This window comes from Cygnus olor, chromosome 9 (genome assembly GCF_009769625.2).
Source record: "Cygnus olor isolate bCygOlo1 chromosome 9, bCygOlo1.pri.v2, whole genome shotgun sequence".
Lineage (NCBI taxonomy): Eukaryota > Metazoa > Chordata > Aves > Anseriformes > Anatidae > Cygnus > Cygnus olor.
In genome coordinates, this window is record NC_049177.1 from 4497923 (window position 1) to 4520860 (window position 22938).

Sequence of the window (22938 nt, forward strand, 5' to 3'; positions counted from 1 at the left end):
ATCAATGTTTTCTGGTATTCTACACGAAAGGTTACGATAATAGTACATAACAAAGCTAGAAGATTTTTTTCCTCAGAAAATTATTATTGTTATAATTTTTGAAAATGCTTCTCTTTTCTGTTTCACACAGATGTGTGCATGCCTAACACGACACCATTTCTCAGAGTTTCAAATGTGTGTGCTCAAGCCTTTGGCTTTGATCTGTAGGACAGGTAGTCTTAGTGCAGGAGCTTTTACATTTTCATCACCGTGACTGATCTATGGTGTCTGAATCTCTCTGTATGTGGTGAAAGCATTTTGTGATAGATTGGGACAGATTTTCTTAAGATAATTCAAATGAGTTCATTCACAAAACACAGTAATCCTGTGATGCTCCAACACAGGTTCTTGGTCTTGTGCTTATGATGGCCGGATGTTGTCTTTGGTTTCTAGTAGCTGTATACGCAGAAAACCAACTCTTGAGAAGCAGGGAGCTTCTATTTCTCATTCTAAATCGCTTTTTGTGAGGAAACAAGGAACAGGAAAGCATTGGAATATAAAATTGTAGCATGCCTGAACATATTTTTTTGTTACATGATTATTTTATTTTTCTGAAATTCAGTTAAAGTCAGCAGAATCTTTTAAATCACTAATGATTCTTTTGTAGAAGTGCAAAGTCTGGCATATCATCAGAAGTAACCACTGTTAGGTGATTTAACAAAAGAACTCCAGTACAGACACTTCTAACACACATACTTCAGGCAAGGAAAAAAAGCCTACATTTAGTACTTGAGTACAGCAAGGAGGACAAAATTGTAATAAATATTTACATTTGGATGGTGCTTGCTGAGGGGTTGACTGGATTCTTCAGTCAGTTACGCAGAAAATTAGTGTTTAAAGGGCTGAAACCATCTTGTTGTACATTAAATAAGACCTAATTGTATGTAAAATGCACACAGATAACTTGCTTTATTTGTTTATACTTGTGGATGAAGTCTGTGGAAATGCCAATTTTTGTTTTAATACTAATAAGTTATATTTGTCTTCATTTGTATTTTTAAATTACAAATATGGTATGAAGTTGTACTGTAGCTTATCTCATAAAAAAACATTATATCCAGTTCTTATACTACATGTAGCATAAATGTGGGCTGTTTCTTGTATTTTGTTTATGAATAATCTATATTGAAATTAAGGCTTGTCTTATTTTTACACTGCCTTTATTTTTAAAGTATTGGTACTGGCTGAGTGGACCTGTTTTTTCACATTGCTATATACGTGGGTATATTTCCATGTGTAGTTCTGGATTTGTTTTTCTGTTGCACTTCTTTCAGTGTTAGTTTCGCTCGTCTAGGCACTGCTGATTTCGATCATGGTGTATACACTAAATAGTGCCCCAAAAAAGAAGAAAAATCCAAACCTGAACAAAACCCACAAGGAAAGTTTTCTGTCAGCATGCAGTGGTATTGATTTATGCGTGTATTTATAAGTGATTTATTAAATGTATCTTCTTCATTTCCCTCCCTCAAGTAAACTGAAAAAAAAATATTCTATTGTTGTCCTCTGTCTACCATAAGATTTTATCTCATATAAAAGTTTTGGATTATTAATGCTGTAATCATTGGGAATAGAAGTTGTCAGCAAGCTCCCGAAACCTTTAAAGTCCACCCCTCCCTTCTTCCCCAAGTAGATTATTTTGTTTCTTGCTATGAAATGGCTTTGGGGAATGTGGCTGCAATCTCTATACACTGCAGCGTGTTTCATAGATTTCCTCTTTAAGTTGTGCTGATTTTTGAACAATTGTAAAATACTGAATTACTTGTAGGTTAATTGAGGGGGCGAGGAAAAAAAACCAACAAACTAGTTCTTGTGGGACTTGCATTGAAGTGAAGTGAGCAAGGAATGGGCCATTTGTGTTCCAGGAAACCTTCCGAATTCAGGCCACGGAGGCTGGGAAGCCGAGGCACTACTGGGTTTTTCACTCAGGGAAATGGCGCCCTGAGGAGGAGCAGGCCCGGTGCTTCCACACAAGCTGCGGGCCTCTTCTCCCCCCGGCGGCCTTCAGCTGGGAGTCGGACACACGACATCTCTGCCGTGCTTTAAAGGCATTATAGTTTTAATATTATACAAGCTGTTAGTGTAAGAGATTTGCAAAGTCTGCTGGCAGAGGCATGGGAGTGGTGGTGGTGTGAGGGCGGGCAGCCCCGGGCCGTTAGGGCGGTTGGAAGGCAACGCCTGGCACTCCTCGGCCCGAACGGGCAAAAAACCTGCGCCCGGGCCCTAAAAGGAGACGGAGGGAGTCAGGGACCTAAATCCTGCCGACATTTTGGAGCTCCAGCATTTTTTGTTGTTGGGTTACAGACGGAGTTGCCTTTCAGCTCTAAGGTCTGTAGTACGTTGGAAGTCGTTGCAGTGGAAGAGGAATGAGGCACCTTCCCTCTCCTGCAGCGTGAGGGCCTGCGCGCAGCCTGTCAGCACGTAAGCTGCTTTGTGAAAATTTGCAGTCGGGCTTACTTTGTGGCGGTTAGCTCACGTTCACGTAGTCCTCAGAGTTTGAAAAGTATGACCTGGGCTGTTCTAACGATTTTATTGCGGAGTGAAATGTTAAATGACTTGAATGACTAAATGATTTCATTCACTTCTGGGCCTTGCTTGTAAACGGTGAAAGGCCCAGTAAATTTGCAAAATCTTGTGCCTCTGTTTCACTGTCATTTCACCTTCTTCAAGAGCCTGTGTGACAGCTATGGACAGTGCTGTGCAGAGCTAGCTTTGTCTCCCAGGTACCCTCTAAATATCTGGCATTCTGCGGACAGAGGAGGTGGACGGTTTGCTCCCTGAAATCCAGCTTTTCATTCCATTTCTGCTGTCCTAAATAGGTTCAAATATTTTAACACCAACTTGGCATAGGTTAGAAACCTTAAACCCATTGTATTTCTTTCAGCAACATGTTTTCTTCTGTTACACAAACCTTTCATATTTTTTCCATAACTTTAATTTAAGGAAACTTGTCTTAGGATCACTACTTCTGAAGTGAGTCAAGAGGACTCTGAACTTCTCAGTGTTCTTCAGAATACTGATACCCATTTTTATCCTTTCAGGCAGGAGAGGTGAAAACAGCTTTGGTGTCAATTTTTTGTATTTATTACTCTGTTTCATTTAGAATTGATTTGTCGGAGTGTTAAGCAGTCCTGACCTGCTATATTTTTTGTACAATCAGTACGAAATCAGAGTCGGAAGTAGGAGGACTACTGAAATAAACCAAGAAGTTATTTCCTGTCTAAAAATTCTTGTGTTACCTTGCAAAGTTAAACATGAAAGATCAGACTTTTTGAAGTGTAAACTAAGATCTAGACTTTGGCTAATACTTCCCAAATTAGCAAGAGAAGTTTCAGAAGTATAGGCAGTTCTTCCTCACTGTTGTTTAGGTTGAAGTGTTCTTAGGAAATAAGTAGTTTCATTATAGGTATTTCATAATTCTCCATTTTCAGACATCGTAGTAATGAGCACCGTAGAAATGTCATTGAATGTTTTTAAAAGGACCATGGTTAATAATACGGGCAATGTTGCTCTTTTGGCTGTATAAGCACTTCCATTCTGTAGCAATGACAACTATCTTTTGAACTGGAACTTGCTATTTTTAGTTTCTTACCAATTCAGTTTTTCTAGATGCTTGAACAAAAACAGTTACTTATTATTTTTTAATACTTTTTCTAAGCAAGTTTCATATTTCGGTGGCAGGTGGGCAAAAACTTGCACCTGAATTAAATAACATGCTGCTATTCTCTTTGGTAAAGCATTTAATTTTAGGATAAAGTCACTGGTATAATTAGTAGTATCTTTGAAATTTTGAAGAGGAATTGATCCCTGCCCCTGGTGCATCCATCCTTGCTGGAGGATAAGATTCTTCAGACCTTGCTGACTAAAGTAGATGTGCGTTTCAAGGTATTTGGGTCATGTGGAAAATAAATAGTAAGATGAGTGTGTAAAAGGCAAGATGAAGCTTTATGTAAGCAATCATAGATACAGTATTTACTAACTTTACTGATTAATTTCGTTTACTAGTCAAGTGAGGCTGGTCAGCTGTCTCTCTTTTTTTTTGTTGACCCATACAGATGGGTGACATTCTGCCTTTATCTGTATTAATGAGTGACTATTTGAAGGTGCATTTCTTAAGTTGAGCATCATAAATTGCAAATTAAAATCCTAAATTGGTTTCAAGAGAGTATAGCATAGTTTGTGGACTAGCCCTGATGGACTTGCAGGAGAGAAAAAAGCTAGAGGAGTCTTACCCATGGACTTAAACTTGCTGTACAAGAGTCTGTGTCTCTAATGGAAAAAATGAAAGGATCAGTGAATCAGAGTCTCAGTGGTGTCAGAAATGAGTGAATACACAACATGAGACTTGTTCTGAATGAAACAGATGCTTCTGCTATTTATAGCTATCTAAAGGTAATGCTTTGATCTTGAGCAATCTTTCGAGAGCTGACCAAATATTTAGTCTTTCACGCTTGTCATATATGCTGTGAAGCAGTTTGGGGGAAGGTTGCCCTTAGCCTTTTTGTATCCGATACGTTCTCACAGTTACGTGTTAGTAGTTACAAATACTGTGGGGGGTTAGTGTAGGGAAGGTGCACAAAGGTCTGTAAATGGAAAGATGTCTGTGCTCACAGAACCAGTGCTGATTGTTTCAGTTTATATTTAGAGCTGTCTGCTTCTCCAGATTATCTTGATTGTTTTTGCATTTTTTAAAGCAACGAAACAAAAGGTTTCAGATTACGTTTTGCCTTGTGTTTATTCAGTAACTGGTGGCTGCTCAGATTTACATAGTCCATAGGCACAGTTCACATGAGACAGGTGCCTGGGAGGAGTTTTCTCATTCTTCCCCTTTCTTCCAGGACACTGTTCCATAGATCTGCGAGATTAAAGTTGGAGGGGCATTTGGAGAAACTGAAAGAAGTTGTGTATATATATAAAAAATAATAGTAATAATTGAGGTATGTTGGCAGGTCAGGTTTAGTCTCATTTTTCTGAATCTGTTCCTAAAATATGGAAGAAAAACCAGTCTCTGATCTGTCTTTAAATATGTTGGGTTTCCTAACCATGTTGAAAGCAGTGCTGTAGTATGACATTTTCTGTTTGTTAAGGACTTGTTTTAAACTTTTCACGGAGACTGTCAAATGGCTGCTGTGTGGTGAAGCTCCTGTGTCAGGTCTGCTAATAATGCAGTCAAATATTACTTTTTGAGGGGAAGAGCAAATCTTTTTTTTTTTTTTTTTTTTCTGGGGCTTTGGCCTTATTAGAAAAGGAAGTTCTTGAAGACTTACAATTTGCTGTAGAATTTATTGAAACCAAGCAACCAAACCCAGCCTCTTCCTTTTCAAGCCCCCACCCCAAAACAGCACTTGTTTTGTGATGAGCCCAGCAGTGTTCGCAGACAATGCCTTGGAGGTAGACCAACCCTATCAATCACCGAGCGGGAGGTGCAACTCCATCTTTTGAGAAACAATCGCTTTTTAATCTACTTATCTCTTCCGCTCCGTGCTGGCAGAGTGGCTTTTCATTGCTGCAGAACTCATTTCAGTGAACGGGAGGAGGACGGGGGTTTTGCCTACTGTACTGCAGCTCTTGGGTGTTCTAATTGACAGAGGATTATTTTTTTTGTCTCAGTTGTGCATTCTGCTTACTTCTGAGCAAAGTCTGGTAGAGCTGGGAAGGACAGGTGGATATTGCAATTCCTACGTTTGTACTGCCTGTGTGTTTTCATGGAGTCCTGTCTAGTTTGCAGAGGCTTGAGCCCTTTGGCGTGGCTGGGTGTCAGGTGAGAGTTGATTTTCTTCAGTCGTTATGGGGCTACTCCGCTCATCTTCTGAGCCATGGATTGCGGTGCAGTCCACGAGTATTCCTTGCCGGGATGAATCTGGAGAAGCCTGGTGTAAAGGTCGCCCTCCATAACAAGTGTAAGGCTGGAATGCCAAAGGGTGAGTGAAGAACAAGACTCAGATATTAAAAATGGCGTCAGTATTGAGTGCTGGAAATGGTAACTGGCCATAAGCAAACTCCAAGTACAACTTCCCTCCCACCAGCCCACAAACAAACGCCCTCTGAAGGAGTGTAATAGTGTAGTAGGCGTTTCCTGACACTCTCGGGAGACATAGATGATGTTGGATTATCATCTCCAACTGTTGTTATAGGTTACTTGGGAGCAGAAGGCTAATTATTTGGGCTGCTTTTTGTGGCATGTTGTGATGACTTTCCTGTGACTCTTCCAGCAAATGGCCAAAGTGGGCTCATGACCCAAATCAGGATCCAGTAGGTCAGGATGCTCCTTACTTTCTTCTTTCTATCCCTTCTCTTAGCTTCCATTTGTGCTTTTCTGTGTGTCTCGACCTGTTCAGGTAACACACTATTAAGGACTTTTGTGCCTGGTGATATTGTTTGTCTGAGATCAGTTGTTTTTATTTCAGAGTGTGGGTAATGGAGTTGTTGAATTCTTGACATACTGATGTTTTCTGGACATGAAGTGTAGCCAGTGTATCCTCTTCCAGGTATGCCGATCACTACACAGAGATAAAGATTTCAAAATCCAGAGGAGGGTGAATATTCTTGTCCATCTGTCATTAATGGGAGTACCTTTTTATCTGTTCTGTAGCTGAAGAAGATAGGGAACTAATATGCCATGTTCAGAGGATTCTTGGAGCAAACTCTAGGCTGCATATCTCTGTCATCATAAGTTCTTGCCTTTTAAATTAATATTAGAAGGGCTTATAAAAATTCAAGTAGTGATTAAGTTTGGAGGCAGGGAATGTGCTGCTCTTGCCGCTTTCTGGTTAACCTCGGCCAAGCTTCATCCAGAATGAAGGTTTCAGGCAGAGGATGCTAAACTCTTGTGTAACAGGCTATTTAGTGCCATCTTGATGACTTCCGTGTCTTGAAGTGACAATATAGTTTTCAGTGTCCCTCACCTCATGGACTGTGGGTCAAGGCCCCTGTGGTGGCAGTTCGTGATGGCAGCAGTCAGCCCCTGCTCATTTTGTCTGCTGACAGCTGGCAAGTAAGGGAGTCTAACAGGCTGCAATTACTAGGTGCAAATGTTTACTAACAGAGCTGCTAACTAGCTTTAATTGCCAGTATCCACTCACTTCCTTCAACGTAGGCAGCGTAAACACTCGCATTCTGTAATTTCAATCTGTGCTTGCTCTGAGGTATTAGACCTAAAGGATGTCATGGGAAGGAATGAGGCAGGTGTTGGTTGAGTTTCTGAAAACTTGATTATTGCAAAGCAACTCTTCTTCGTTTCTGAATTGATCCGGTTCACTTGGTAGCATGTAGAATTGTGGCAAACGCCCTGCTGGAAACTACAGTAGAAAAATTGAGTAGCGATGTTTGCAACCTTTAAAAAGGAAAAATCTGATGCAGGTCTTTTTACAGACTTTTAAAACTTCTGAGAATTTAACAGTGGCCTGTTTGGCATCAGATGTTTGTGGGAGCCTCGTGGAATAAGTGATTGCTGATTCAGGCTTGGAGGTTTTGATAGGATAGACAAACTATTGTTAAAGGCAGCACATACATCTGATTCTGCATTGTGGCAGTAGTGTGGAATAAAGGACCTTTTGAGTCCTTTGCAGACTTTTTTCTGTGAAATGACTACAGTATCGGTATACATGAAAGTGCAGTCTAACTTCCTCAAGATGTACTTCTGCTTTGCTTTGAGTTCAGATGTTTGTGTTCAAGCTGTATCTTTGAATCACTAGCATTAGAGCCACAGTTTGTGGAAGTTTTCCAACTAGTGGCTTGTTACGAACAGACATCTCTCCTGCCAATGATGGACTTGATCTCTTGCCCGTTCCCCAAGAAAGGTAATGTTCAGATAAACTGGAGTACATTAATACATTTCCTCTCTTTGGACGTTGGCTTCTAACTATCTTTTTATGAAACTGGGTGTAAGCACTATTGAAATTATTGGGATTTTGCTTTTAATGCTTTTTTTTTGAACCGCCTTTTTTTTTTTTTCCGAGAAGCACCAGCAGAAACAGAAATTCAGCTTTTGCTAAAATCTGCTAGAATAGAAGGCACGAGTGTGACAACTGTATTGCAGCCATGCAGTTCACTTTTCTAATATATGGCCGTTAGAAGAAATCTGGGAATGAGCTTGCAAGAACATTTGGGTTTTGATACTGTATTCAGGTTTGTGGAAGAGGATCACACAAAGGCTTTGCTGTCAGTGGGATCTGGAGAGTTGTGTAAATCTATACTGGATGATCTCTACAGGGTGATTGGGATTATAATTCTCTAACAGAGTTTTTAGAGATGTTTTGGTACAAAATTCCGAGAGGTGAAAAAGTGGTTTAGTGGCACCATGAACTAATTTTATTTATTGCTTGTTTTTTTTTGCTTTTTGTGTTTTTTTTAATCTGTGTGCAAGCCTAACATAAGGAAAGAGTATGAAAAAGGTGAACCTCAAGCTCGTAATCCAAGAGTAGATCTAGTCATTGCAGTTCCTACACAACTTTGAAGGTGATACAGTGGCAGTTCAAAGTTAAACCACTTTCACTGGTGGGGAGGAAATAACTTTTTTTTCAAAAACTCTACTGTCTGATAAGGCAGAGTTATTTAAAGTGTTTACCATCTCTGATTTGCTGGAAAGCACTGATGCAAACAAGCTGGTGAAGTTTGATCTTTTTTGGAAGACGGGGCTCTTCTAACCTGATAGCTTAGAGCTTCAGCAAACCTGTTTCCCCCAGAACATCACAGATAGCAATCTAAATAGTCAGTAGCAGAATAGGAAGGTGCACTGAGCAGCAGAGTCCTTTATGTTTGATCTTAAATGGTAATAAGTTTATGCTGTCATTTAAAATATACCTGTATATTTATCCCATGGAGAAGTAAACTCCTTGAAATTACCTTTTATGAATCTTTCTTGTGCTTCCCAAGTAGATTGATGTGTGGTTTAAGTGGCAGAAAGTTCTATGTTGCACTTAACTTCAGTGAATTTGGAGCAAATATTGCGACTATTCCTTCATTTTTGATAGCATTTGAATTAAAAGTAGAAGAACTATCCCATTTTTTCTTTTCCTGAACAGATCTGAATTATTAGATGTAATGCTTATCTCTAACGTACAGAAATGTTTCCTGACTGACCAACAACCAGCAATGCTGTATAATACCTTCCCAAACTAGTGGCTGGAGATTTGCCTGACTTATATAGATCATATATTTGTTTAAATGTGATAAGCAATTAAATTGCAGTAGAGAGAGACAAAAAGAAGTCATGTTGGCTGAGAGATTTTTGATTAGCAAGGGGAGAAGAAGGCATAGGTAGGTGTTGCTTTGAGAGTCAGCTTTGTTTGAAAACAGAATGGCATTTTTGTGAAAGAAAAGCTGAAAGGCTTTTACTTGGATCGCTGTCTGCAATTGCTGCCTAAATAGTTGACTTCATTATCAGTACTTGTAAAATGGCTTGTTCAGGAAGACTTTAGAAAATCATTTCCCTGAAGAGGCACCAATGTAGCAGATGCAAATTAAAAGGAAAATAACTGACCTTTCGATATTACAGGTAGGAGAATGAGCAAGGTGTGTGTGTGGAGGGGAGGGGACGTTCAATTTCTGTGCTATTGCTTCTGGAAGATAGGGAGCTAAGAATTTCTCAATGTGTGTGTGATCTGTTTTTGTTTTTTTAGACAGACATTGATATATCTGTCAAGCTTTGGATGTGTACGTATCAGTAGGTTAGTGACTCTGTTATCAGGAGAATGAAAAAGTGGTGAATGATGGGGGTATTTTTGGAATGAAAACCTTTGGTTTTTAACCAAAATTCCTGAAGACTAGGGGGATGGGAGACGGTGTTTGTTTCGCTTTGTTCTGTTTATCGTTGTGTTTGACTACAAATGCAATCTAGTCTTCAGTGTCCTTCCTCTCCTTACTTTGTGGTTTTTGGGTGGAAGGGGAGGGAGAAGGGGGATATACCAGGGTGGGTTATGGTTTTCCTTTATGCTGTCATACCATTATTTTTTACTTATTTATTTTCAAGGGTGCTTTTATGGTATTGCTAGAATCAAGGGTATTTTCTTTCTCTATAGTAATTCTGGGAGAAGTATTTTTATTTCTTCCTCAGCCTTTTTCTTTAGGTGTAAAAGGCTAGATCAAGTCCTTCTCATATAAAGTAAACCAAAAGTATCTTTAAAAATCACATTTTAAATTTGCTTTAATTAAAGTGGATTTTCTTTCAGTTGGGTGATGGAGCTTGAGTAGATCAAACTTTATGCAATACCATCAGCAACTTTGTTGCTGTGTTTCTTTGAGCCTGTGCCATCCCAGATGCTGCTTTATCCAGATAGCATCATATTTTGAAGCACTTGGTTTCAGTAAATAACTGGGACTGGTGAAACACAATTGTAAACTGTTTCACACGAATCACTAGATAGCAATGGACAAAAATTGTTTTGGTGTTCTGTTGAGACTTTGTTATAACATTTTCTTTCACTGATTTTTTTCTGTACTGATACTGTTTTTATTTAGTGTATTTACTGAAGTACATATAGTCTGAATAACAGATCAGGGCCATGCATGTTCTGGTTAGAGCCTTATACATATCCTATAGCAAGTTATTTAATCTTGTGCAGGGGAACCTTGTTCAATACAGCTGTTAATTTTGGAGATTTAAGGGATTTAGTAACAACATCTGTAAGCATTTGAATCTTAGGCACATAATTATTTGGCCTTTCGTACGTTGTGGTAAATAAAGAATACCTAGTTAGCTCAAGCAGATGGCTAAATGAGATTGCTAGCTCTGTGTCAGACATTATCATCTTTTATGGTACAAATTGATTTGGAGTCAGGTTAAGCAGATCAGTGTTTTAGTATGACTGGTGAGGTGCTGACCAGCATGTTAGTATGGGAGGAAAATTAATTTTCATTATTATGCTGTGGAGGAAGAGTAGGGAAGACTCACAGCCACAAATACCTGCATGGAATCTGGAGTTGGGTTCTGTGGATTTGCGGGTGTAGAGGAGAAAACATTAAGCCTTTACAAGTGATAGTTTTCATAACTATTTCTTGAAAAACCTACCAGTTTCATCTGTACTGTTTTGATAAAAAAAAAAAACAATGTTGGAATCAACAAAATGTGGCAGAAGCAGATGCTGCTTCTAGAGCTATAACTTCTGAAGGTAACTTTATCTTGATTCTAAACAATGATGTCTTGTTTTATTGTTACAGATGACTATGGATGAGAAGTATGTAAACAGCATTTGGGATCTCCTAAAAAATGCCATCCAAGAGATCCAGCGTAAGAATAATAGTGGTCTCAGTTTTGAGGAGCTATATAGGAATGCCTATACAATGGTGTTGCATAAACACGGAGAAAAACTCTACACTGGACTGAGGGAAGTGGTCACTGAGCATCTCATAAACAAGGTATGTCATTTTTATGAACTGAAGTCCCTTATGTGGAACCATTCTGTTCAGTTATTTAAGTGACTATAATCTAATGTTACTGTGTAACATTTCGTTGAAACTGTTCAATTGATACGCTAAAAAAATGGTGGTTTAGAGCTAACTTCCTGCTGCTTAATTTACTTCCTGTTCCAGATAGTTTTTGTTACAAGTTACAGATGGAGGGCACACCATAGGAAGTTTTTGAAAGTGTAAGACAGGAAACAACTCGAGCTAAAGCATCACTGCTGCGATGCAGCCATGCTGTTTTGTTGTTGTCTTTTTCTGAAAAAGCATTTTGAAGGCATCTTGTGACTTTCTCAGAGCTCAGTTTGGTTTGTTTTTCATCTGTGAAGCAAAATAAATACCTGTGCAACAACCTGTTTGTTACGGGCAAATGAACTAATTCACAAGTTAATGAGAGAGTTGTGCTAGGATTACACAGTTTCGAGAGGCAGTGGGCAATATGCAAAAACACAGCTCAGCAGCAACAAAAGTCCTGAGCAGTCTGCATTCTATTGTTTCAACCTTTTCAGAGCCATGTAATTCAGTCAAAACGACACACAGAAATTTTCTATTTCTGAAGATGCGTATCATCTCAGAAAAGGGCTCTTCACATCTTGTGTTAAACCACGGAACCATCTCTCTAGCTTTGGTGGGAAGAATTTAGGGTTGATGGTTAAGTGTGTTACTGAAACCAAGTTGAAGCTCACTTTTTATGAATCCGGATAATATTTAGAGGTAATAGGATCTGAAGTCTAGGGAAGATGCTGTACTTCTTGTGGTAACATTCAGGCTTCCTATCTTTGGAAAGAAATGCACGGCCACTTTGATCCTATATACTGTCTGTGGGTTCAGATGGAGTGTCAGATTTTTGTCCTCTTATTACAACTTTTAATTAGGAAAGTCATCTGACATTGTGTATCTTGGATGTTTACTTGTGGCAGGAGTGCAGAGGGTGGATGGGAGGTTTACGCCTAAATAACGGGTAATGCTCAGGAAGCTTTTTGTGTCTGTTACCTGGAGATGCTGCTGTCACTATGCATGGAAGTGCTGTTGCTGTGGCACAGGTGAAAATCAGTTTTTTTCTAAAATCTTAGTTTTCAAAGGTATGGTTCTGATAAGCATAGTCTAAAACCTACTTTATGTGTTGGTGTGTTGTTTTTTTAACCATTTGCATGAGAGGAAACATCCTGTGTGAAATGGCTAAATATTTTATGACTCTAATTGTAGCGCATTTGAGAGTCTCGAACACTTCTGTTTTCATAATACCTACGTTCCTGAGGCTTTCTGTGCCTTGTTTGTGTATATGCCTGTGTTTTTATCATCTACATTTGATAATAATTAGGACACTAAACTTTTTTTCTTAGGTTTGAGTTTATCCTGGTTTAATTTGAGGAAAGCTGCTTGTCTTTATTTCTAACTATTCTATTTAAATTATCCATATGCAAAAACACTATTCTGAAGCATTAACTGGCAAAGTGACAAAAGAGCAGGAGATCCTGTGAGTTTGTGCTATCACTGCACTGCCTGAGAGGCTTGTACAGATACTAGTATAGAGAAACGCCTTTCTAATGCTTAATCCTAATTTTTCTATTGCTTTAATTTTTTTTCCTGTGCTATAGTACTCTGATCTTTAACATGATTAATCAATTGGTGTCTGTGTGCATGGGTAACAGAAAAACAGATGAGCAAAAGTTTTGTTTTAAATAGAAGGAATAAATACTGAGTTTTAGTAGCTAAATGCCCTAAGGTTAAAATAGCTATATTATTCAGATGTCTGATAGTGCCTTCCTATAAGTTGAATAATCCTGGGATAAAACTTAAAAAAAATAAAAATAAAAAATAGTGGGGATTCAAAGCCTTGTCCCTTTTGGTGGACTTTGCTTGAGGATGTTACGTTTACGTAGTAATAGCTGGAAGTATGGGAAAATAGTTCATTGTTTGTTAAGAATAGGATCAGTTCTGAAATGGCATCTCATTATTGTTAGTACTTGTTATAAAATAGATAAAACAATGCTTTTGTTTAACCTCACACTTCATGCAACAGAAATTTTAGAGGAATCGTGTGTTTTCAGTGGCTCTTTCCAAGAGCATTTCTCTGTTAGATGTTAAGTAGCTAGTTAACAATAAAGGTTTTAGCCACAAATCTCTGTAAAGTTATATTCAGAGAATCAAAAGTGCTAGAGTATAGAAGAGGGGAATTTTGCCAGCTGAAATGTTGTTCATGAAAACTGTTTAACTTCATCAAAATGAAAATTTTCAGAAATGGTTAGGTTGTAGTAAAGAACAGGCAGGCAGTGTTTATAAGGAACAAAATGCAAATTTTGAATTGCAATGAAACCTTCAAACAGAATTGCTACTTTTTGTTCATGTCTACTGGTTATCTTCCTGCAAAAAAATTGCATTCCTGTAGTATTCCAGTTATGCGGGTTAATGAAGAGTAGATGCAGAGACTAAGCAGAGGCATTGTATTCAGATGTTTTTAAAAAATAGTTGTCAAGCTTGGAAAGCAAAAGTTTATTTATGGTGAGGTATTGTTAAGAGCTCTATTTATCCTCTATGCTTGTGTAATTGCTAGATGAAAGTTGTACTTACCCATTATTTTTATTAGAAAGAAACTCTAAAGAGTAATATTTAATGTCTAAGCAAGAACGCATAATGCCATGTGCTGTCTTTACAGCCTGTTGAATTGTAAATAAAGTGATAGGTGCAAACAGTACAAGCATACAAGATAAAAGCACATAGGCAGGTTCCTGTGAAGGATGCTTGGTTTTGAACTTGCAGACCCCAGCAGCCTGTAGTTAGGGTCACCGTGCTTGGTGAAGGACATAGGAAGCCAAGGAGCTTACTCCACGTAATTGGGAGGAGTTAGCTGTCTTCAGCAACTGAGTATTTACCACAGAATAAAAACATTATAAAACTTGTCTTTGCTTGTATATTGACATTATTATTATAGTACATCTAAAATCAAGTTAAAAAATGAATAAAATGCACTGAAACCTTTTACCTTAATTCAAGCATGAAACAGGGTGCATTTAATTCTTGTGCATCTGAGGTTTCACTGATTGCTCCTTTTCTTGTCGTTTGGTGTTGCTGTAGTGCGATGTGGACACTTCGTCTTGATCCTTGTCTGTTCCTTCAACACATAAATGTTGTAAAAGTATTTGAAAAAGCAACAACAAAATGCCAACAAAGCTTAGTTTGCGGCTCTTTAACATCACTTACTAGAATAGAAAATCCTGAAGTTTGCAGGATAATGTTTTTAAAATTCCCTTCATTTCGATGAGCATTTCAGTCTGAAATCCAGACTCAAAACAATTCTATAAATTGTGTGTGAGGCAGAGGGATTGATTGATTGATTTGTTGGCCAAGCCCAATAGAGTATTTTTTTTTGGTAGGTGATAATGCTGCCAGAGTATTCTGCACATCAAAGATTCAGAAACACCAAGGACTGTTTTACACTTAAATGGGCTGAAACACGCTGGGTCGGGGAGATACTAGAGCCTTACTGAAAAGGAAGAGATTCTTGGGATACGGGAAATCTTATCAAACACTTCCCTTGCTGCCTGTCATTGGCATGCCAGAGTGCTTTACAGCATAGTCTTTGCTGATACAGCTGATGGAGTTTATCAATGGCAGTGCATGTTATCTCACAGTAGTAGTAACGAAAGGCATCCAAGAAAGCCCTTTGGTAAGGAGCACAGAGCCAGTCCTTGTGGGGTCGTTGCTGGATGCAGGGGGAACGTTAGGGAGTGCTGGGGCAGGTTTGGATGAAAGGCAGCGTGTCTGCTCTGGGGCTCTCTGCGATCCTTGGCAAGCTTTAATATTTGCTGTCATGGTGCTGCAGGGAGAAGACGGGTATCTCCTCCAAGGGAATTAAGAGATGATTTCCACAGTGTCTGTGATTTAGGTGGGGAATTATGCATGAGGAGTTGTGTAGGAGATGAATTAGTGAGCTTTAGGGTCTGCTGTACGCTTGGCTGACAAGATATGAAGTATTGTGTACCCTTATCTTTCTGTCCTTAATATTTTAGGATGTTCTTGTGTGAGTCTTCAATTATATGGAGGGCAAAAGGGTGAGATGGAACAGACACAAAGCGAGTGAAGTTCAGAGTAATCAATGGTTTTCAGTGTTTTGTGTTTTTTTTCTTTTATCTAAAGGTTGGTAGCTGCATGGTTGAACAAACATTTCTGGTAACATCACAATCAACCTGCTAACTTAGCTGAAACTTGAATATTTTAGAATACTGTCTTTCGATTTTTGGACTGTTGCACTGTTTGGACTTCTGTACAAGATGAAATTCTGTAATAAAAGTTCTTGAACCTTGAGGTCTTAGGTTAGAAAATGCCTTCCTATACTGCTGCTCCCCGCAGAGGGCTCCGTCTGTGTGAGCCTGTCCTTAGAGTACTGCAGATCACATCCTTGGACTCGTCACGCTGCTGCATCAAGACACTGTAAGACAGAGAATGCTAGGCCCCGAGCCTGCTTTGTGTACACTTAATAGAGAGTTACTTAAAAGTATTGAAAGCTTATGCCAGCAAACTATTCTTAAGAGATTTTGTATGTGCGTGTGCTGTATTTCCTAGGAGCCATATCCATTATAAAATATAATTGAGCCTAGAGTCGTAAGCAAGATTTCCTAATTGCAAATATAAGACCTTACATAGATTATGAAGCTGCTAATTTACTTTGAGACTGTACCTTGGCAGTCCTATTCATGCTGGATATGCCTGCCAGTTTACTGCGTGACTGCAGAGATGGTTACAGAACTCACTACAAGCTGAGTTAATTGAACCTAACATTCTGCTGATGAAACTTTCCAGACTGAAATTTTCTTAAGGCTTTAGAAGAGCAGCAGCTGTTTCTGAAGGGCTTCCTTCTCTATAGAAAAGTGTCGATGTCCAGGTTTTTTTTTTACGCTGAAAGTCATTTATTCACCAAAGCAGTTTTATTCCGGGCTCTTGCTTGGCTGTGGTGTGTTGTGCTTTATAGTATTCTTCCTGTAATAGGGTTGCATTCATGACCTGTACAAGGAATGTATTCAACACGTGGTAACTGGACAGCTGATGTAAACAACAATTGGGGTGTCTTTTGTAGCAACTACAAGAACTTTTTTCCAAACCTGTCTGCAGCTTAAAATAAACTGAGGAGAGTGTCATTGGGAAGTTTTCCAGAGAGACTCTGAGGGTAGCTTTGTGCCATACAGCCCCATCGCTGGACTTAAAGCATGTTTTCAGAAAGCTGCATGGCACAGTGCGTGAGGCAAAGGTAAGGTGGTGCGGATCCGAGAGCTTTCATGTCTGCTTGGAAGCAAGTCATCATCGCTACCTGGAGGTGAGCACCCTGTTTGTTTACCAGCTGACACGTGATTTGGCGCTGGCTAATCTAGTAGGATTATTGTGATGGATGTGTGTAATTATAAAGGCACAGTAGCTCTGTGTTGTAGAGATCTTTGAAGCGTCCTATGATGGTCTTTCACATACTTGAGTAAAACTGATCCCTACCCTGATTCTCTATACTTGTAAATGAATTGTGCTTTCAGTTTTCCTTTAAGTTTTACTGCTGTGGCTGATCCACAAAAGAATTGCTTTTCCAAGGTTTCTTCATATCGATTAAGGAAGTGAAAGCAGAGATGTCATGCTTCTTTTTCTTTTTCTTGGAGATTTGGCTTACTCTTTACAAGGCTGATGAAGTTTTTAAAGCACGTTTCTATTTTAGCTAAAAGCCACGTAGATGGGATGACAGCAGCACATACGTTTGGGAGACTGAAGGGTAAATGACAGTCACTACCAGAAAGAATGAGCCAGCTAGGCAGCACTGACTGTGAATTATACCTGCGTCTTGTGTTTTCCAAAAGCAAGGAGAGGTCTTGCAGAGGAATGTCTGCAGAGCAAGAATTGGAAGATTTCAGAAAACCTTGAACAACTTGCAATCAAACCTAGTTTCAGTTGCTGTTAACAGGGTGAATATTACTGGGATGAGCTTTTGCAGCTTATTGAGAAGAGACCGTAGTGTCTGGATGAAATGCCATGCTGTGTTTTTGGTTTGCCTGTCTAAGTTGTTGGAGTGTATATATAGTTGCATGCCAGACTGATTTTTATTTTTTGGTATACTGTGTTTGCCTAGTAACTTAATAAAGCTTAAATGACAGAATGTCTCTCGGCTGTGTGGGTGTTTGTGTGTGTGCAAGGACTCTGGGATGTGGGTTGGTGGATCAGGAGCTGGCCAGAGCCTTCTTGGAGTCTTAACTATCAACTTGGATCAGGACTGTTGCTTCTTGGCCCCTGAGCATGCCTCTCTTGTAAGGTATAGGACACGTAATGTGACGTGAAGCACAGATGGGGGGGAGGTTGTACTGCGGGATGATTTGGAAGGAGATCCTCCCCAGCACTGCAGTAAGCTGCTGGCAGCGGTTGAGTGTTGGTTCTGGGCTCTTCCTGTCGCAGCAAGTGGTCGCGGTTGGAGAGCTGCATGGGCAGCAGCCCCGCCATGGTGACAGGTCGGCACGTACAGGCGGGGGGAGCGATGGCACCACAGATGCACCGGCAGATTGTCCCAAACTGTTGAGATGTATTTGCAATGAAGTTCTTCCAGTATGCAGAAAACAGTAGCCTTTGATCTATTTTTCTAGTAAATTAGTTGTATTTTGAAATGAGAGGAGCAAAGAAAATGTTGCTCTCCAGTAAAGAAAACAAGTGTTCCCAATTTTGCTAATATTTAGAATGTGGTCTGACACAATCAGCAGCCTTCAAACTGTCTGTTTGGAAGGCAGCAGTCTCTAAAAGCGTTTAGCAGTTCTATAAACCTTTATTTATTGAACCATTTACACGTTAAGTACAAATTTGAGCATTCTTTTCAGTCCCCTCTCTTACCACGATGGCTTGCATAGAGCTACACAAAAATCCAGCTGTGTGGATAGGGCTTTAGTGGGCTGTAAGAACTTGAAGCTATACCCCATTTGCACTTACCACAGATGACACAGATGAGGGTCCTTCTAAAAGGGTGTCCCTCATCTTTGCATGCATGCCTAGAGTTCCGTAGGCTACTTTTATTGTTCTTTATTACCTACTTAGCCTGTTGACTTTCCTCTTTTGGAGGTAAGGTTGAGAAAAGGTTTCTCCAAATTTGTTTTAAAACTTTGATTTTATGTCATTATTACAAGTAAAACTAGATTTGTTTTATCCTGTGTGGAGGATGTGTACAGATTGATGTTTAGTTAAAGCTGACTTCTAGCAAACAACCTTTTTGACCTTTAGAAGGTACCAGGTTGTTTTTGCTTGATTATTTGGTTTTTGTTTGCTTTTGCGTTTTCTTCCTAACAGATATCTGTTGGTTGTTAGTTTTTTTCCATGACAGGTTCATTATAAAGGAGGAAAAAAATGAGTATTTTCTGCTGGCTGGGAGTTGAACGTACTCTAACTCCTGGAGGTTTATTGGCCATTCATTTACATGCCTGGACTGTATGTGTCTTTTGGGGGTTATCGTAAAGCAGAGGATGGATTCACATGATTTGGGGGTAATGCCAGAGGGCTGGATGTATTCTTTATGCTATTTCAAAATTCAATTCACACATTTTGTTAAATCTGGAATATATATATATATATATATATGTATTTTTACATCAGGTTTATCTTTTACAGGAGTTGAAAGCTTGAGCACTGTTAGTACATGACTGCTGCATGAAAATCAAAATACAAAACCAGATATTCTTTTTGATTAGTAGGGAGTAGTAATACCAGAAAGTAGTAAAGCCTGAAGTTGATGGGATGAACAAATCAACTAGACAATGCATTAGTAAAAATGGTGATAATTTTTCACTTGTTCCCTGAAGTCTTGTTAGCAATTTCAGACTATAAATACGAGAGTCTGGTCTTTACTGAGTGAATGTCTCCTTTCAGAACTGCTATTTGCTGCAACTATTTGCTGCTCTCTTGGCTTGTTTTTCTAACTGTCACCATGTCTGATTTTCTACCTGTGCTTGTTTCTGCTTACAACATCTACTGGTACTTCCCAATATTCTGAAATGACTTGTGATAGTAAAGTTAACATTAATTGAAACAGTAGAGCATAGGAAATTAAACCTTTAAGAAGTTATATAAAAATATTTCTAACATTTGAAATTTCAGATATTCCTTTGAAATTTAACATCCATATTTATTTTGTTGCTCTTGTTTTCACACAGTTTTTTTCTTACTTATATAAAGCCTTATTTTTCTCCTGAAGTTATATACAAGGGTATATACAGGGCTGGCCAGCACCCAGGAAAAATATGAACGTGTTTGTGATATTCAGAGTTCACAGAAGAGAAGAATTATTGTTTTCTGAAGCAGAGCTTGTTAAGATTTAAATGATGAAGGGGAAACTGACTTGGTTTTATGACAATATATTCTTTTTCACTGCAGGTGCGAGAAGATGTATTAAACTCCTTGAATAACAACTTCTTACAGACACTAAACCAAGCATGGAATGATCATCAAACAGCAATGGTGATGATTAGAGACATTCTGATGTATATGGTGGGTGTTCTGCTTTTTTACATGTTTAATGTGATGCTTACTTGTTTTTTTACAACTGTAAACAATTGAGGTGGAGGGATAAAAGTAAGGCATGCTGAAGTCTTAAGATGATTCTTTTAATCCCTTGTTTTGAATTCCATATGTATATGAGACCATTATTACAAGTATGTGAAAAACTATAATTAGGTGGTTCTTTTCTCATCGCTAGGAAAGAACATTTGAAAACTGGTTGAATTTTGCAGTTCTTAAAAGATTCTGGCAGGCTACAAATGTTAATTTCATGTTTTTATCCACCTAGTGGTGGTTTCTTCCTGTAGAAAGCGTGGTGGTGTAAAGCCTGCACAAATGACATTTGTCATTCTTTAAATTTTTTGTGAAGAAGATAGCTTTGCTTAGGTACAGTTTGTGTCCTTCAGTAAGGGTTGAATTCAGACTGAATGTTTTGCTGTTCATATGGAGCTTGGCACAGAATTAAGCAACATACGATCTTTCGTTGGATGGTTGTAATTTTACAAGGGGGGAAAAAAAAGACATTCCTAACCTGACAGCTAACGGAAACGGTCGTTTCTGAAGAGAGAGGGCCTTGTATCTGGATTGTGTTATGCTTTACACAGTACGTGTATGTTTAAATTCCCAGAATGGTGGGCATACTCTGAGGATGTAGGAGAGTATATTTTTACACACTTTTTAGCCAAAGGGTTAACTTCAGAAGGAAAAGAAATACATGTTGAGAGACTGTTTTTTAATGTAAAAATCTCTTATTCCAAAATATCACACTAAAAATAGTACTTTGTGCAGTATTGCTCAGGGAGGGATAAGGTAGTGCTTCATTTTTTATTATCAAAAAAGATTTTTGACTGAGATTATACCCTTATCTACTTAACAAGGGGAATTAAGTTCTTGCAGCAATTAAAGATCTCACAGTATGAAACTGAACCTATCTAAATTAGCTGTGAAGAAATCCTGTTGGTTAATAAGCTACTAAATGCTAAAGAATTTTGAGTAATTATTGTAGCTACATAGCTCAAACTTTTTTTAATGGATTTACTGGCTTTTTTTTTTTAGTTGGAAATAGACCACAAGTCTAAATATAGAGGGCCGGATAAAATGCTTCAGTGACACTTAGATCTGTGTGCCTTATCTTGCCAAAAGGAAGATTTAGAGATTATTTTGTGTAGTGAAGATATATTGCCTTCACTAGGAGAAATGCTGAATTCTCTAATCTGTTAGTGAAGGAAGAATAAAAACCAATTGCTGTTAAGTGCATCTGGATAAATTCAAATGGAAAATAAGACAAATAATACCCAGAAAAATGGTTAATGAGTAGAATAATCAACCAAAACTAGTGATGAGTTTCCAGAAACATTATAAGATGGAGCCTCATCCCTGGAAGTGTTCAAAGCCAGGTTTGGATGCTGCTTTGAGCAACCTGGTCTAATGGAAGGTCCCTTCCAACCCAACCCGTTCTGTGATTTTATGGAATCCAGAGCTTTCCAGGGGGAGTACCTGCTATGTTTTAGCCATGTACTATTTACCTTTTCAGTACAGAAGATGCTGGATTCCACCAGAACTTCAGAAGATGGAGATCTGAAGTGCAAAATGAACTTAATTCTAATTCATACAGAATAATAAACAAATTTAAATATCTCTGGAATATATAGCTAGCATGGAATTACCAGTGAAGGTCGTTTTAGATTAGACTTCCATGTGCTGTTTGACAGTTTTTAATTATTTCAAGTAGGTGTTCTGCTGAGGCCTCCACTTGACTATTTGTCTCCCTATAGGCTTTTACCTTGTACCTAAATGACACCCAAAGTAACAGAACAGATACTATCTACTATAAATATTTTCATAGTATAAGAGTAAATGTTAATAATTTTTTTTCAAAATGCTCTTATAAACTTCTCAAACTTCAGGAGTTCTTATGTGTGTTTGTTAACCATCTATAATATAACATGGCTTTATGATTATTAATTTAATTTTTATTAGATAGAATTATCTAAAGCAGGGAGCTGATAAAAATGGGCAGACTCTGGCCCTTTCTTTGAATTGGAGAAGCATAGGACACATTTTCAGAGAAAATACACACTTTGATACAAATCGAAACATAAGGTATGCTATAAAATTGGACAGGCCTCAAAGACTTGCAGTTTCACTTTTGTCACTGGAACATCCTGTTGTCAACATAATTCTGTTTATTAGAATGAGATTAGGAGCGGGAAACTTCAAGTCTTAAGTATGCACTCATTCAAAAAGCTTGAAAAAGCTGCTGGTACGACAAAATTATACGATGGAGGGACATCTGTCAAAGATAAGACCTTACTGCTCTAAAATAAAGCACTTTATAAAGCAAGTCTTGCTATTCTATGGGATGAGTCTGAATGAAATGTGGTTTTATAGCAATGTTCTTATGCCAGAGTAGTTTGTGTCTTTAATCATGCACAGCTAAAGTTATTTAAATAAAAATGTGGGCCTTTTTGTTGTTGTTTGTTTTTAAGATAAAATAAATCACTGCATAAACACAGTCACCAGGCACTGTTAACTGACATGCTTGTGTTCTGTCCGGAGAAGTACATGCAATTATGTTTATAATAAGGGATAACCCAATCCTTCTCTTATTTTGTAGGCCATCCCAATTGCTTACCCATCAGTTTCAGGAAATGTACCTATTGGTACCCAAGAAGCCACAGTTTGACGTCAGTGAAAGTATAACATTTAACGTCCTCTTGAATTCTAATCTTACTCTCTTACAATCTTGCTTCAACCTAGTGATTGTACATCCTAAACTAAGCTGTATCTGTTTTAATACTGTTTGTTTTCCAGTTTATTTTGAACCATTAGCTCACTTACGATATAATTCAAAACAAACACCTGTCCAACACACATCTATCCTTGTCTTCTGTTTGGATGTGCCACTTCTAAAATGAAAATGAGTTCAATAGGATCGTTTTAGGAAAGTATGTTTTGTAACGTTATAGTTTGTGCATTATTATGGTACTCATTTGTAGA

At 38.4% G+C, this 22938-nt stretch overlaps 1 protein-coding gene across 2 annotated transcripts in view; it reads left to right on the forward strand.

Moving 5' to 3' along the window:
* Positions 1 to 22938, forward strand: part of CUL3 (cullin 3) — a 55308-nt gene that overhangs the window by 4983 nt on the left and 27387 nt on the right. Inside the window, exons 1-3 of one of the 2 annotated variants that reach the window (XM_040566923.1) lie at positions 2228 to 2457; positions 11194 to 11391; positions 19816 to 19929. In XM_040566923.1, coding sequence (XP_040422857.1) covers positions 11194 to 11391; positions 19816 to 19929 — 312 coding nt within the window. In that variant the 5' untranslated portion in view covers positions 2228 to 2457. Of the gene's footprint in view, positions 1 to 2227; positions 2458 to 11193; positions 11392 to 19815; positions 19930 to 22938 lie in introns of those variants that run through there. The other variant, XM_040566922.1, reaches the window with a different exon arrangement.